Here is a 13,289-nt window from a genome sequence, read left to right as displayed (position 1 = left end):
AGCACCCAGCATCATCCCTTATAGAAGCCTGTTGTCAGCCTTGCATCACAGTATTTGGCATACTTTATGCATATAAAATATGTTATTTGGAATGCATGCCAAGTATATGCCCCTCATGTGGAGCAACATTTAACATGTGCAGGGTTTGTATAGTTCACACATGGACTAAATTGATGAAATACAGTTTATATTCAGCACAGTATTCAAGAGTGGGTCATCTTCTGTCCATCCTGAATTAATTATTAATTTCGTTCTTGGAGTGACAAATTCTGCAGCTTCAAGTGTGAAACGTGGCAGAGAGACACTGCTGGAAATATCAAATGAATTCATAAGCTATGTCTGCCCAAAATAAAGAAACAATTTCATTCCCCCGCTTTAAACGGGCATTCATCATCAGAGCACCAAAGGATGAGAGGTGAAGAGGGACTGGATATCAAAGAGAGAGGGAGAAGGGGTGCACTGGCTGGGGAGGGGGGAAGGAAAAAGCGAATGGAAAAGCTTGTTAAGTCTATGATGCTGAAGCGGGAAAATATTTGGAGAGAAGAAAGTGTTTGTATAAGAGAGGAAGAGAGAAAGAGAGAAAGAGAGAGGGAAGGGGAGGAGGAAAGAGAGATTGCATTGCAGTACACCCGTGCGTAAATGTGACCATCCTCGCAGTGGTCCCCTCCATCCATCCCTCCGTCCTCACCCCTCCAGCCTCCAGCGGCTCCTCTCTCCTCCTCTTCGCCAGGATCACCTGCTCGGTGGTCGGTGGTCACTTTTGCACCGTGGAGTCTCGGGTGTCTCGGCTCGGCGCCCTCCTCCAGGGGTTAGGGGGAGCGCCGGGGACCACGTCCAGGTTCCTGCCGGGCTTCGTGTCCACTGCCGGCGAAAGCCAGGGCTCGGAGCGCCGGGAGAGACGCGGTTCGACACGCTCTCGGATGCCAGTGATGCGGGGTCTGATCGCACCACAAAACACCTTCTTGGATACCATCGCCACTCGTTTCGATGGGACCCGTAAGTACAGAGTTATCCCTGATCCCTTAATTTTATGATGCGCAGTTTCAAGCAGTTTGTTTACTTTGAACTGTTCATTTATTCAGAACCGTGTATTCATCTAATATGGAACAATTACACTCTTAATGAGGACTGAGGTCACAAGCGTCACTGATGAATGAATTATAATGAATGAAAGCACAGACTCAGAATCCGTGAAGCACTTACCTGAGCAGCCAGTTTAAAGATGAATTAACCACAGTCTGCTGGTCCTTACAGAGTCTTATCTGATGCAAACATAAATGACATAGGCTACTTTTGTATGCACAGAAATGCAGATCAATTAGGTCCACATTAAAGCAAGTGATAATTTATTCTCGACCAAAATAATTTAACCTTCTTCAAAGTTTACAAACTGTGGGAAAATTTGTGGAATTGTTTAAGAAAAATTGGGGCATCCAGGGCAAATCTGTGGTCTATCTATGGTGATATGATGTTTTGCTGTAATGTAACGATTCCCAGTGTTAATTGATGCTATGAGTCAGTGTATTTATTAGGCTACCATTCAAAGCCTCTGTCTCCAGCTTGCAACTTAGAACCGTCAATCAGTTCAAAGAGTTGCACTTCAGCTTAATGTGGAGTCAATATGCTGTAGCCTTTACTGCAGATTCAATTAGAGATACTTCACATACAGTCACGGGCGGCTTCACCTGCTAGATAAGCCCACGACAAAGGATGAGCTGCTGCGCCCATATTATCCTCCTCCCCCTCTGTCTGTGCTAAAATACTACCTTTATTTGCTGTTAATTATTTTCTTAATCTGTAAAATATGAGCGCAAAACTTAACAATGAAAGTCCTCTCCAGACATGTTTTAAACTTTATAAGAAAATCTCTTTATATTTTGTTTAATGTGGTTTTCCCATAAAACAATAATAGTGAAAACAATAATTGGAAAACTGCAGCTGGAAGCACATCTGCTCTTACTTCCGCATTGAGAAATCTGGATCAGGCCTTGTTCACTTGTAACTGCAAGTGGCTGACACAGTGTTAGTGGTTGTGCTAATACAAACTCTCCCTCTCTGTACTGATAAGGTTTCAGGTTGATTTTGTCCAACCCCTGTACCTGCAAGTTGATGCGATTGGGTCCTTACGTGTGTGACGTATGAATCCCTGGCTGCCTGAAGCCGTTTTTGTGAGGCTGTCATTGGTTCACTGCAGTTCAAGGTGAAAATACGCAGTCATTTCCCTCATCATATGTCTTGTATTATATAAAAAACATTATATGAATGTTAACAAGGTTAACACTTGATTTTCATCGGAGGGCGTCTTTAAGAGAAGGCCTCATGATCAGGTACTAAAGCAGAACTGCCTCTAGGGCCCTCATATCATGTCATGGGATTCTGTGTTTAGTTTCCCAAGCAAATTTTCATTTAAATTAGCACGAACCAGTTGAAACACAGTAAGACTTTGAGCTTTAGAGGACCTGGAGCAGTGGCATTCTTTGCCCCTTTAAAAAAAATCTAGTCCTGCTGACAGCATTTTTGCAAGATTGATTCTCAATAATTTATAACTGGCTCTGTATAAACAAAACATTTCAAACCCTTACATCAGCTTCCAAACACAACATCGATCTATTCATAAAGTAAAGGTGGCACCTGAACCTCCTTTAAAATCAGCATAATCACAGTTATGCACACAGTTCAGAGGAGGAAGAAACAGTTGAGCTGAAGGTTCCTCATATTGTTTGAGTCTTACTCAACTTACAATTATTACTCACCCATTTTCACACAGAATTCATTGCAGAACCCGACACATCTGTCAGTGCATTAAGCCATAGAGACATCACTGTCAATCAATATGGGAACTGTAGTTATTATATCTTAACACTGTTACATAACACAGCTCTGAAGGCACAAACTAACAGGCAGGACTGAGCAGCAGATAGAATGTGTGGATGAAGGATGCACTGCACAAGGGGCTGCAGGAAGATAAATTTCATTTGTGAAGATTACAGTAGGATTTCTGCTGCAAAGTGTTGCATGTTAAGAGGGTGCTGTCATCTGATAATAGTCAGTGGCATCTGTAGGTATGTGATGTTTTCTGTATGTCCTCTGAAGACAACGTTTTATGAGATAGCACTGATTCAATTAGAATTTTTCATTTTGTGTCAACAGTGATCAGTTCTCCTCTAATCTGAACATGGAACAGATTGCACTTCGCTGTATCTGATCACTTTCTGCAGTTGTCCGGCAGCCCCAGTGTACAGGCAGGTAGGAGGAAATCCATTACACACAGGACTCTTTTGATTGAGCAGAGATTTCACCCACTTCATCATTACTTGAGGGATTCGCAGCCTGCTTCTCCTGCTCCTCCTGCCATGAAGTAATAGTAATTCTTAACTTTCCTGAGAACACCTCTCAGGACCTTATATTAATTAATGTAGCTACATGTAACACAAAAGGCTGTAATAAGGGCAGATTCTGTCCATGATAATCACAAATACAACTGGTGGCGAGCCTTTGCAGGGACCAACACCGACTAAGAATGCCCTTGACTTGCACTTTCTACAAACTCAGCTCTGGTTCTGATTATACAAGGATCAGAAGGCCCTGGCTCCCATGGCAACCTCCATAAAACAACCCAAGGGACACAGTCCACAAAGCACATACTGGACAGGCAAACTCCCATGAGCCTTCCTCTATTATCGCATGAGTAAAGAGCTGGTCTGCTGTTTCACAGCAAGGACTGAATCAATACTCTTTGGCCCTTTTGAATCTGAAGTGTCAGTCTCATCCTCCTCTCCAGCAACTTGGAATGAGATTTCTGGAGAAGGTGCAACAATGTGATACCCTGATTATTGGAGATCACCCTCTCATCTGCTTTTTTAAAGATGTGAAGTGCTGTCTCATTTCACCAGCCCACAGTCTCTTCTCCACACTCGAAAGGCTTGTCAGTCGGGATAGCCCAATAGTATCCAAGCCTCCAGGGTTTTAAACAATCCAAGCACTTTACCACTGAAGAGGTTTTTGGATTCAAGAGTTCCTTTAAGTGTTCCCTGCTTTAATCCCAGACAAGCTTAGCACCGTCTGGGTACTGCTTTGAGCAGCCCCCTCTGTAACAGAGGCATGGGTATATAGGTAAAGGTTTCCAGACCTTACCAAAATAGGCCTTTCCCAGGGGTCCTCTGTTCCCCCATATGTTTATACTTACTCAGTGTATCCAGAGGCCTCCCCCACCACCACCATCTTTTTTTCTCTGTGATGGTTATGATTTGTTCATTAGATAAGGCATTAGCATCTGCCTGTTTTTCTACTCGTATAAAGTATTACTCATAATCTGAACTAACTACAGTGAATAAATACAACTTTTTCTGGCTATATAAAGATGAAAGATGACATCTATTAAGCAGCAGTTCCTCACGCTTGGACAACCTTATGTGAGAAAATTAAGTCTGGAATGATGCTCATGTTGAGCTCTTCATTCATGATTACACTCTTGTTCCTAACCTCTGGCAGGCCCTTGGTAAAAACACAGTAGGGGAATTTTAATGAGGTGCTTCTCTAACCAAATAACGGTATAACTGTATGTGGCCGTCTATGGGGTGCTGCCAAGAAAGTGTTGTAGAGTAGAAAGGGTTGTCCGGAGAAAAAAAATAGTTTTTTGAGGCCTTCATGGACCAAAACACACCAAGCAAAATCAACTAAGAAAGATTTGTGGTGCCATATTACAGTATATCCTCACACTAATGACTTGGAGCAATACCAGGAAAGACAATGCATGTGGATGGACATGTTCATTCTGAGTGATAGTGAGTTCTCAAGTACTAAAAGCCAGCTGAGCAGAACAGTATTTTCAGGTCAGAAGCTGGGATCTTCCATCTTTCCCATACAACATTAATGCAGCACGGTAACCAGGGAGACTCCAGGGAATTTCCCTAGTGTCTTTTTCCTCTTACATTGCAATAGAAAGCTTCAGTTAGAGCCCCTTTTAACCTGGAGATATCTCAATCCACTACATACATATTTATAAGGACAAAGGTTACCAGTTTCAATTAATCACTTTTTAAAAATGCAGTAAGACAGTAAATCTCATTGAAGGTAAAGGGAACGGACTTGTTTTATTCCTATTCATTTCCCTTTACGTGCAACAGTTCTGGGTAATGAAGTCCTCAAATTTAAACAGTTACTGTACCAGACACACATGTGAAAACTGGCTCCTGTCATGTGGAGGAAGTTGAGAGCGTCTTGTGAGTAAATAAGACAGAGAATTGACTTCAGAGTGACAGAGTTCTGTGTTTTTGTCAGTGGAGTTGTGGCACGAAGCAGTGGGTTATAAAGTTTTGAAGCTGATGCAGAGTGAAGATGTGTTTTCTGTTAAAGTTTAGGATACACATCCGAACACTGGTTTAACAAATAATCCTACACCCCGGAGTTATCTTGCCCTCAGTGGTGGTGTCTTTCATTTCTTTGGCATGGATACTGACTTACTTTCAAATTCAGATTCCTAAATGCTCAAATACTGCACAAGTTTGATTTAATTTGCACTGAGTGGAAATCATTCATTGAGGTGAGGGTGAGAGCAACAAAGCAGCTGCACCTCATGTAGGAAATTCATCAATATTTCACCAGCACTGGCTTCAGCAACGACATAATGATGTTGAGATGAAATTCAGATATTTATTAATAAATGTATCCCACCATTGTGCCTGCCTCAGTGGCAGATGCACAAAAAAGCTTGTCAGATTATTAGTTGAAGTCACTCACAAGAATTATGAGGGAGGTGAATGTTTTTGACACATTACATTTTAAATGATGATAAATCCATGACTGTCTGTAACTGTAGCATTCATTTTATAAATTGTTTCATAAAGTCTGTCATTCTCTTTATGTAGTTTTGCATAATGTGAATCTGGCACATTTAGCATAAATTTTTAACATTTAGCATACATTTTTAAAGAATTACAAGTTCAGATTTTTAATGTGCGCACAATGTCGAATATACAGCATTTTGAAGCTTTGATTGCATGCTTCAATGCGGTACAATTTAAGTGTAAGCCTCTCGAAAGTGAATGTAAGTCAAAGCATTGTCCTTAGAAGGTGCAACCATGTGTGGCCTGTGTGTATGTGTTTGGCTTACATTGTGCATGGTGGTGAATGTATTGTGGCGGGCTGTCGCTGTCACTGTTATCAGCACCAGGGTTTATCGGGGTTCCCTAAGCCGCTCAGGGGCTGAGTCTGAGTGATTTTGTAGTTCAGCTCGCGTGTTATTACACCTGGACTGTGGTGTGGATGTGACAGGCCTGCCTAGTGCCTGGGGAATGTGCAGAAAATGAATACAACACAGGAAAATAGGATCACTGTATAGGGCTGGAGTAGAAGGAAAATGATGGAGGACAGGGTGTGTTTCTCTGTAACCAGATCACGTCTTTGGGGGACAAGTGTTCATGTAAGTATGGGGCTGGCCACCACATACACATACTGAACACTGTAACCCTGCACAGGCAGAAAGCATCACACATCCAGATGATGTGACTTAGGCTGTTGCAGTGCAGCTAAACTACAACATGTGGACAACATATTTTGGTGAGAAATGCTGAATATAAACCTTCCAGGGCACCTTTAAGTTAACTGCCTTTAGTAGCTACTGCCACAGCTGACTGAAAATAACACTGACTGACTGGTGAAACAAGCCAGCCATTTCTTGTTTCCACATTAAAATGCCCTTGTGCACAGTCAGGTCCATAAATAAATGGTTTTCTAAGTATGGTGTGGGAGAGGCTGACTAGAGTCCTGACCCTATTCAACACAATCCAATCTTATGGCTGAATGGGAGCAAATCCCTGAAACTGGGGTCCAAAATCTTTGTGGAAAAAGCCTTGTCCATTGTATTGTCATAACATCTTCACATATGGGCGACCATGCTATTTCTGTGTGTTTCAGAGAATCCAGAGTTCAGTTCCTTTTATTTGAAAGCTCTAATGTAAGAGGCCCAGTAAGAGCTGCTATTTTAGCCTGATATAAAAGCGCTACCCTTGTTTTCATGCAAAATGGGCTCTCTGCTCTTAAATATTAATATATTCCTCTATTCTACCACTTAATCATCTCAAAAGTACAAGCCTATTTTTTCTGGTTGAAGTGATTCATCAAATCCTATTATATTCTGTCACACTCTTCAAAATTGCCAGCTGCATCATTCTTATACTTAAAATCGTGGACAGCCTCTCTCCCCCCTCCCTGCCCCACAGAGCAGCTTGAATGATCGGATGTTACTACAACCATTTCTACATCTATTTAACACCTGGTGAAACTGCTGACAAGGAGATGATGCTGCTGTTTGCTGTTGTTGCCACTCGCCACAAGTCCAACTGGTTTTGTGTGAATAACATGGCCTTGCATTTGTTGCATCTCATATCCCAAAGTGGACTGTTTGGCTAAGAGCCTCAGCAGCAAAAAGCAGCATCTTCACATGTGATTCTGACATATTGGACATATGACACTTTGATAGAACCACAAAATAACCCACAAAAGTCTGTTTTTAATTAGTCTTGTTGGTTTTTTCTGGTCTATGGATTTAAAGACAGAGGAAGTCATTTAAAACAATGTTAGCTTTGAGCATCACATCAGGTGGTGATATTGGCTGGTAAATCAAATCAAACTGTTCTACAGTTTCTTTTCCAAGCTACAATGTAAGATACTGTTGAATAAATGTATGCTATGCACAACATAAAATCCATCCATCTGTTTTCCAATCACTTACTGGGCCCCTTGGTTGCAGTGGCAGAGGGCTAAACAGATTGATGAAGCAAGCCGTGTGACATCATCTGCAAAAAGCAGATATGCAATCCTGATGCCACCCTAGCAGACAGACTCCATATATGTTGTTATGCTAGACTAAATTAATCTGCTGCTGGCTACAGTTTCATGTTTAGCCACAAACATGAGAGTGGATTCAATTTCCTAATCTAACTCTAAAAAGTCATTGTTAAAGTTTTTAAATTCAAAGTTTAATCTTCTTCGCCTCTGAATTTTGCAAGTTAGTTAGCCTGTGTGTCAAAAGAAAAAGTGACTATGAGCTCCACCCACTGAGGTTCTCCTTGACCAATGAGATTACGTTAGGCTCAGAGAAATGTTCTCAGAGCAATAAACGCTATCTATATGTGTGAAAGTGAATAAATATGAAATTCCTCCTCAGCCTTCATGGCCGATGTATCACTTTAAACAGCACATGTTGTTGACTTCATTTTGTCAGTTGTTGCTTATTATTGAGATCCATAACTTGTTGTACCTCTTCAGAGGAAATATGATCCTCCTACAACCACAGCCAGTTTACTTCTCCTCTGAGTGGTGCTTCAAAGTGGTTTGGCAAGAGCGTTTACACTGGACATGCTTTATTAATGCATGAATTATTCAATTTCATTGTCCCCAGTTCATCTTCATGCAATCTCATTTTAGGAGTCCCTGCTAATCCATCTCTCTCTCACTCTCTCTGTCCTTCTCTCTCAATCATTTTCTTGCCTGCTCTCTCGTCCTCTATTGCTCACATTTCTCAACGTGAGCACTCCGCTTTCTAGCTTCATTTATGTATGGACTTTAATGATCTCAGTCGAATGAATGTCTTGGCTGTGTGAGTCACCTATCATATGTAAGTCAGTTTCACAATAAATTATTCAAGATCGTCCCCATCACTCAGGCTGTCAAACCATTTGTTGGAGCTCCTGCTTCCATCACAGCCTGGCAGTCTGTTTACATACGTTTACATGCATGTTTGCTTTTGGATGCAAACCTTACTACAACTCCTTACTGGAGCAGATGACTTTCCAGCAGAGCAGGGTTATATGAAATCGCATACGTCGACACAATGTTGTTCATTCATATCTTCACCAAGTGTTTCAGCTGCAAAACTTCAATGCATATACAGATATTGTATTAAGAAGAAATTTTAAAAACAGTGAATGTAATCCAGGATTTTGTAGAATCACTTAAACCGAAACAGGATTGGATGACCCTCACTAGAATATTATAGGAACTATGTGTCGAATTTGTTGCCACTCCAGTGGTAGGAAAAAGAGACAGTGCGGCCGACAGAAGAGTAGGCTGAAAGCAAACACTGTATCAGTTTTGTGAAGGCAGGACTCAGTCAGTCTGGCACAGTTCATAAAGAATCACTGTCTACAGAAACCCAGAAAGTACTTGAATCAAAATATGATTTTACAGCATGTGAGACTGCACCGCTCGTGTCACTGCTTGGTTGTCAAGACTGAGACCGACTGTCCGGCTACTGCAGGGGTCATGAATACATCATGTACCACCCATCCTTATGACTACATTATGTTGCTTTGAAGGGCTTGCCAGATATATCACAGTAATGTGTTACATGAGCATATATGAGGGGATGAATATGAATGTGACTGAGAAGATCCCAAATTCCCACACTGATATACAGTATGTAAGTGGTTTTATTGGTTTCTCTTCTGCACAGAAAAATTCTTATAACCAACGCTAACTATTGCCCAAAGCTGTGAACATAAAGAAATTACTTTTATAATGTAAGTCTACGATGTCTTTGCTCTATGGAAAAGTCAAGTTTATTTTTGTAGCCCAATTCTATACAGTGTCTGATAAAGAGGCTGCTTCTGAAAATATTGTAGAGGACATAGAGGCAGAGAGAAGTGGGGAAGACGCATGGGACGAACAAAGCAAGATTATTTGAAGGGAACAATAGAGGGGAGAAGAAGGAAAAGTAGATGATAGGAAGTTCATTGAAAGGCAGCAGGCATGTTAAACTCTCCCCGAGGAGAGCTCTTCAAAGTGAGCAGAGTTACTCCGAGGCCTTTCAGAGGTGAGAAAGAACGCTGTGGAAAAAGGAGACAATGTGCATAAAATTTTAATTATGTTTTCTTTGAATTAACATTACATTGTTGTGAAATTGTAGGTCATGACCCCACGGTGGAGTAAAGCATGTTGTGTGAATGAGACCGGACGTGTAACAAGCTCACAGCTGTAACATGGCGTTTCTTGCTGACTTTGCCTTCACTGTGAATGAGTATTTTGTTAGCAGCTACAACTCCCATGAGGCTTTCAGGGAGCCTATGTATAAGTCTCATAGGAGTTGTAGCTGTTGTATGCTTACACCAAGCCAAATGGCAGAACGTGGATGCTATTTCCTGCAACAGTATATATTTATATCGAGTGACATACGAGTGATGGATTCCTGCTTCATTCCTGTTCTGTTTCTCTGTTTCCCCACTACCTTCTCATCTTTTCTCCCCTCAGACAGTAACTTTGTCCTGGGGAATGCCCAGGTCCAGACCCTCTATCCCATAGTCTACTGCTCTGATGGATTCTGTGAACTGACCGGCTTCGCCCGCGGCGAGCTGATGCAGAAGAGCTGCATGTGTCACTTCCTGTACGGCAGCGAGACCAGCGACCGCCTCACCTCGCAGATGCAGAAAGCTCTGGATGAACGTCGAGAGTTCAAGACTGAGATCGTTCTGTACAAGAAGAGCGGTAAGACTGATTTGCTGTAGGATGTTGTCAAATTAAATCATGTTTAACACTGGTGGTGTCAAAAATATATCAAGCCTGGAAGGTTTGTGGATTGCAGGGTAATTCCTCTTAAAGCAGGAATACTCTGATCTCTTTTCTTTTAACAGGCTCCAAGTTCTGGTGTCTGCTGGACATTGTGCCCATAAAGAACGAGAAGAGCGAGGTGGTTCTGTTCCTGGTCTCACATAAGGACATTACAGAAAATAAGGACCTGGACCATGGAAACGAATCTGACACCGGTGAGAGGAAGCATGACAAAGAGGGAGAAAGTCGGCAGCGTCCAATTCCACAATAATTCTCATGAAATGATCCAGTAGTGGCTTTGCAGCTGTGGCAGAAATGTAGCTGCAGAAATGACTGGTGATATTATGCTGGGGGTTTGGGAGCTGAATGACCCTGTTCTACTCTTTTACGACACCCTTTGCTGAATTATTTGTATATAACTGATCAATTGAAATGCATCTAAAGTTCAGATCGTATTTACACCACTAACATGCAGTGTAAAGCAAGACATTTCCATTGTCCTAAAATACTAATCCCATTCAGAGAGGAAATGTCTGTGGTTTGGGAGTCACAGATTGAGTAACGAAGTATGATGGATGTTTCTGCCACATGTCGTCATGTCTCTCTGACTTTGTGTCCCTGCTTTCAGATGAGGAAACAGGCATGGAGATCCGCCAGATCAGCCGCCCTCCAGGCTTCAACATGGAGCGCCGCCGCAGTCGGGCTGTCCTCTACCAGCTGTCTGGACACCTACAGAAACAGGACAAGTCCAAGAGCAAGCTTAAGATCAACAATGTGAGACATGACGTATTTGGTATATTCTGTCCTATTTAGGGTTTGCCCTGTTGAATATTGTTTTTTCTAAAAGCATGACACTCTAAAGAGAAGAAGAAATATCACTGACTGAATCAACAGTCATGAAATTTGCTGAGCATATTCATGTGCTCCAAACCTTTTGATTGCAATGGCCAAACTGTTAGATTTTTAAGGCTCTGAAAGGACTAAAAGTATTATTGCATTGTTTGTTCTGTCTAACACTTGTTGTAATAAACTAATTGTAATAAACATTGCAGCCTAGGAGGCACTAGCAAGGCTTAAGACCTTTACTCTTTTGCTAAATTAACTTCTGACTGGGTGCTGTACACAGTGTCAGCAGATTAATCTCACAAACTTGCATTTGCTGATAAATGAGCAATTTGTTTGTCCCTTACTTAAGGGTTTCGTTTACATCATAACTGATTTGCATTTATTTCAACAAGATGAAAACTTGCAAATTCAAACAACTGACAAGACAGAAAATATGTCCTTGCAGCGCAATCTGAAGGACTCGGGACCCTAAAGGGAAGAAATTAACATAAAAGCTCTCGTTAGTTTTTTTAATTCATTGAGGGGATGACTGATAAGGTATCATGGCCGAAAGATTTCATCCTCTTGCATCAGCTCACATCATTATTTACTAGATGGACAAATTTTGGACTAGTTATATTAGACGGTGTTGTTGGTTTTGTTTTCACCTTGTGAGTGTGTGTGTGTGTGTGTGTGTGTGTGTGTGTGTGTGTGTGTGTGTGTGTGTGTAGTTATAACTATATTATTACATAATTACTCATCGCTCGGAACTTCCACATGTTGATGGGTGCCGTTCTTAGGAAATGCTTCACTGTATGGGTTGTAGCTTTACTCATATATATTTTGGAAGGCAACAGATTTCCGAGTGAAGCTGCAAATACGCTGTATTTTCTTTTGATGTTTCCATGTTTGACTAATGTATTTAAATATGTAGCATTCACAACATTTCATGTTCCAACTAAAACCATGAATAATACTACATCAGTAATACTGGTAATAAAATATTTATGCTGAAGAGTGGAGATCCTTCCAATGGTAATTACACAAATATAGAATATTAATATTGTTAATTTGATTTTATTATTAATGCTCTTGTGTGTGTGTTTCCATACACCATACCCAGAGTGTCCTTGGAGCCAATGCTAACCCTGTCCCAGAGTACAAGGTGGCAGACGTCCAGAAGTCCCGTCTCATCCTCCTCCACTACGGTGCGTTCAAGGCCGGCTGGGATTGGCTGATCTTGTTGGCCACTTTCTATGTGGCGGTTACTGTTCCCTATAATGTCTGCTTCACGGCTGTGGAGATACGAGAGGACGGCGGCTCGGCAGCACGGAACCCTCCGAGTGTCAGCGATATCTTGGTGGAAATCCTCTTTATCATCGGTAAGGCTGTTTTCACATGATTGTCTCTTTTTTTACAAGTTATTTTGCTTTGGTATCCGCTTTAATCCAGTCTTATCTTTAAAGCCAATACCAATCCTTTAATCACAGACTTCATTCTTAATTCTGTCTCCTTTATTCTTTAATTCATTTCTCTCTTTAAGCCATGCCTCTTTGCTCCTGTCCGTTTATACTACTTTATACTACTATATCCATTTCTTCTAACATGCTGTCAGTTTAAGAGGCAGCTCCCTCTTGGACTTTATTTTCCAATCAAGTAGGCCTAGAAACGATCACTCCTGGTCTCTTAATTGGCCCCTTCAGCTGCACCATGGTCCGCAATGCCCTCCAACTCCTCCCGGCGCTTTGGAGCTGTATGCTAATTTGACCTCCTTAACAATCTCCACTTCCTCTCTATCTAAACCTGCTGTCTCCCCTCTGGCAACCAAGTCCACTAATCCCACTTGAAGAAGGCTTATTAAAGGAAATATTTTTACAGCCAGGATCTTTCTGTCACAGCTCCATATGTTTACTGAAGTG

The 13,289-nt window shown here is 41.6% G+C and overlaps 1 protein-coding gene across 2 annotated transcripts in view; it reads left to right on the top strand.

The window, feature by feature from the left end:
* Window positions 1-412: 412 nt before the first annotated feature.
* Window positions 413-13,289, top strand: part of LOC130165218 (potassium voltage-gated channel subfamily H member 3-like) — a 29,294-nt gene continuing 16,417 nt past the window's right edge. The window contains exons 1-5 of one of the 2 annotated variants that reach the window (XM_056370273.1): window positions 413-996; window positions 10,249-10,482; window positions 10,629-10,760; window positions 11,174-11,319; window positions 12,494-12,752. In XM_056370273.1, the coding sequence (XP_056226248.1) occupies window positions 921-996; window positions 10,249-10,482; window positions 10,629-10,760; window positions 11,174-11,319; window positions 12,494-12,752 (847 nt within the window). In that variant the 5' untranslated portion in view covers window positions 413-920. Of the gene's footprint in view, window positions 997-9,666; window positions 10,483-10,628; window positions 10,761-11,173; window positions 11,320-12,493; window positions 12,753-13,289 lie in introns of those variants that run through there. The other variant, XM_056370272.1, reaches the window with a different exon arrangement.

The sequence above is a fragment of the Seriola aureovittata genome, chromosome 24, assembly GCF_021018895.1.
Source record: "Seriola aureovittata isolate HTS-2021-v1 ecotype China chromosome 24, ASM2101889v1, whole genome shotgun sequence".
Taxonomy (NCBI): Eukaryota; Metazoa; Chordata; class Actinopteri; order Carangiformes; family Carangidae; genus Seriola; species Seriola aureovittata.
Note: the sequence above shows the minus strand (reverse complement) of the source record. Positions and strands in the feature narration are given on the sequence as shown.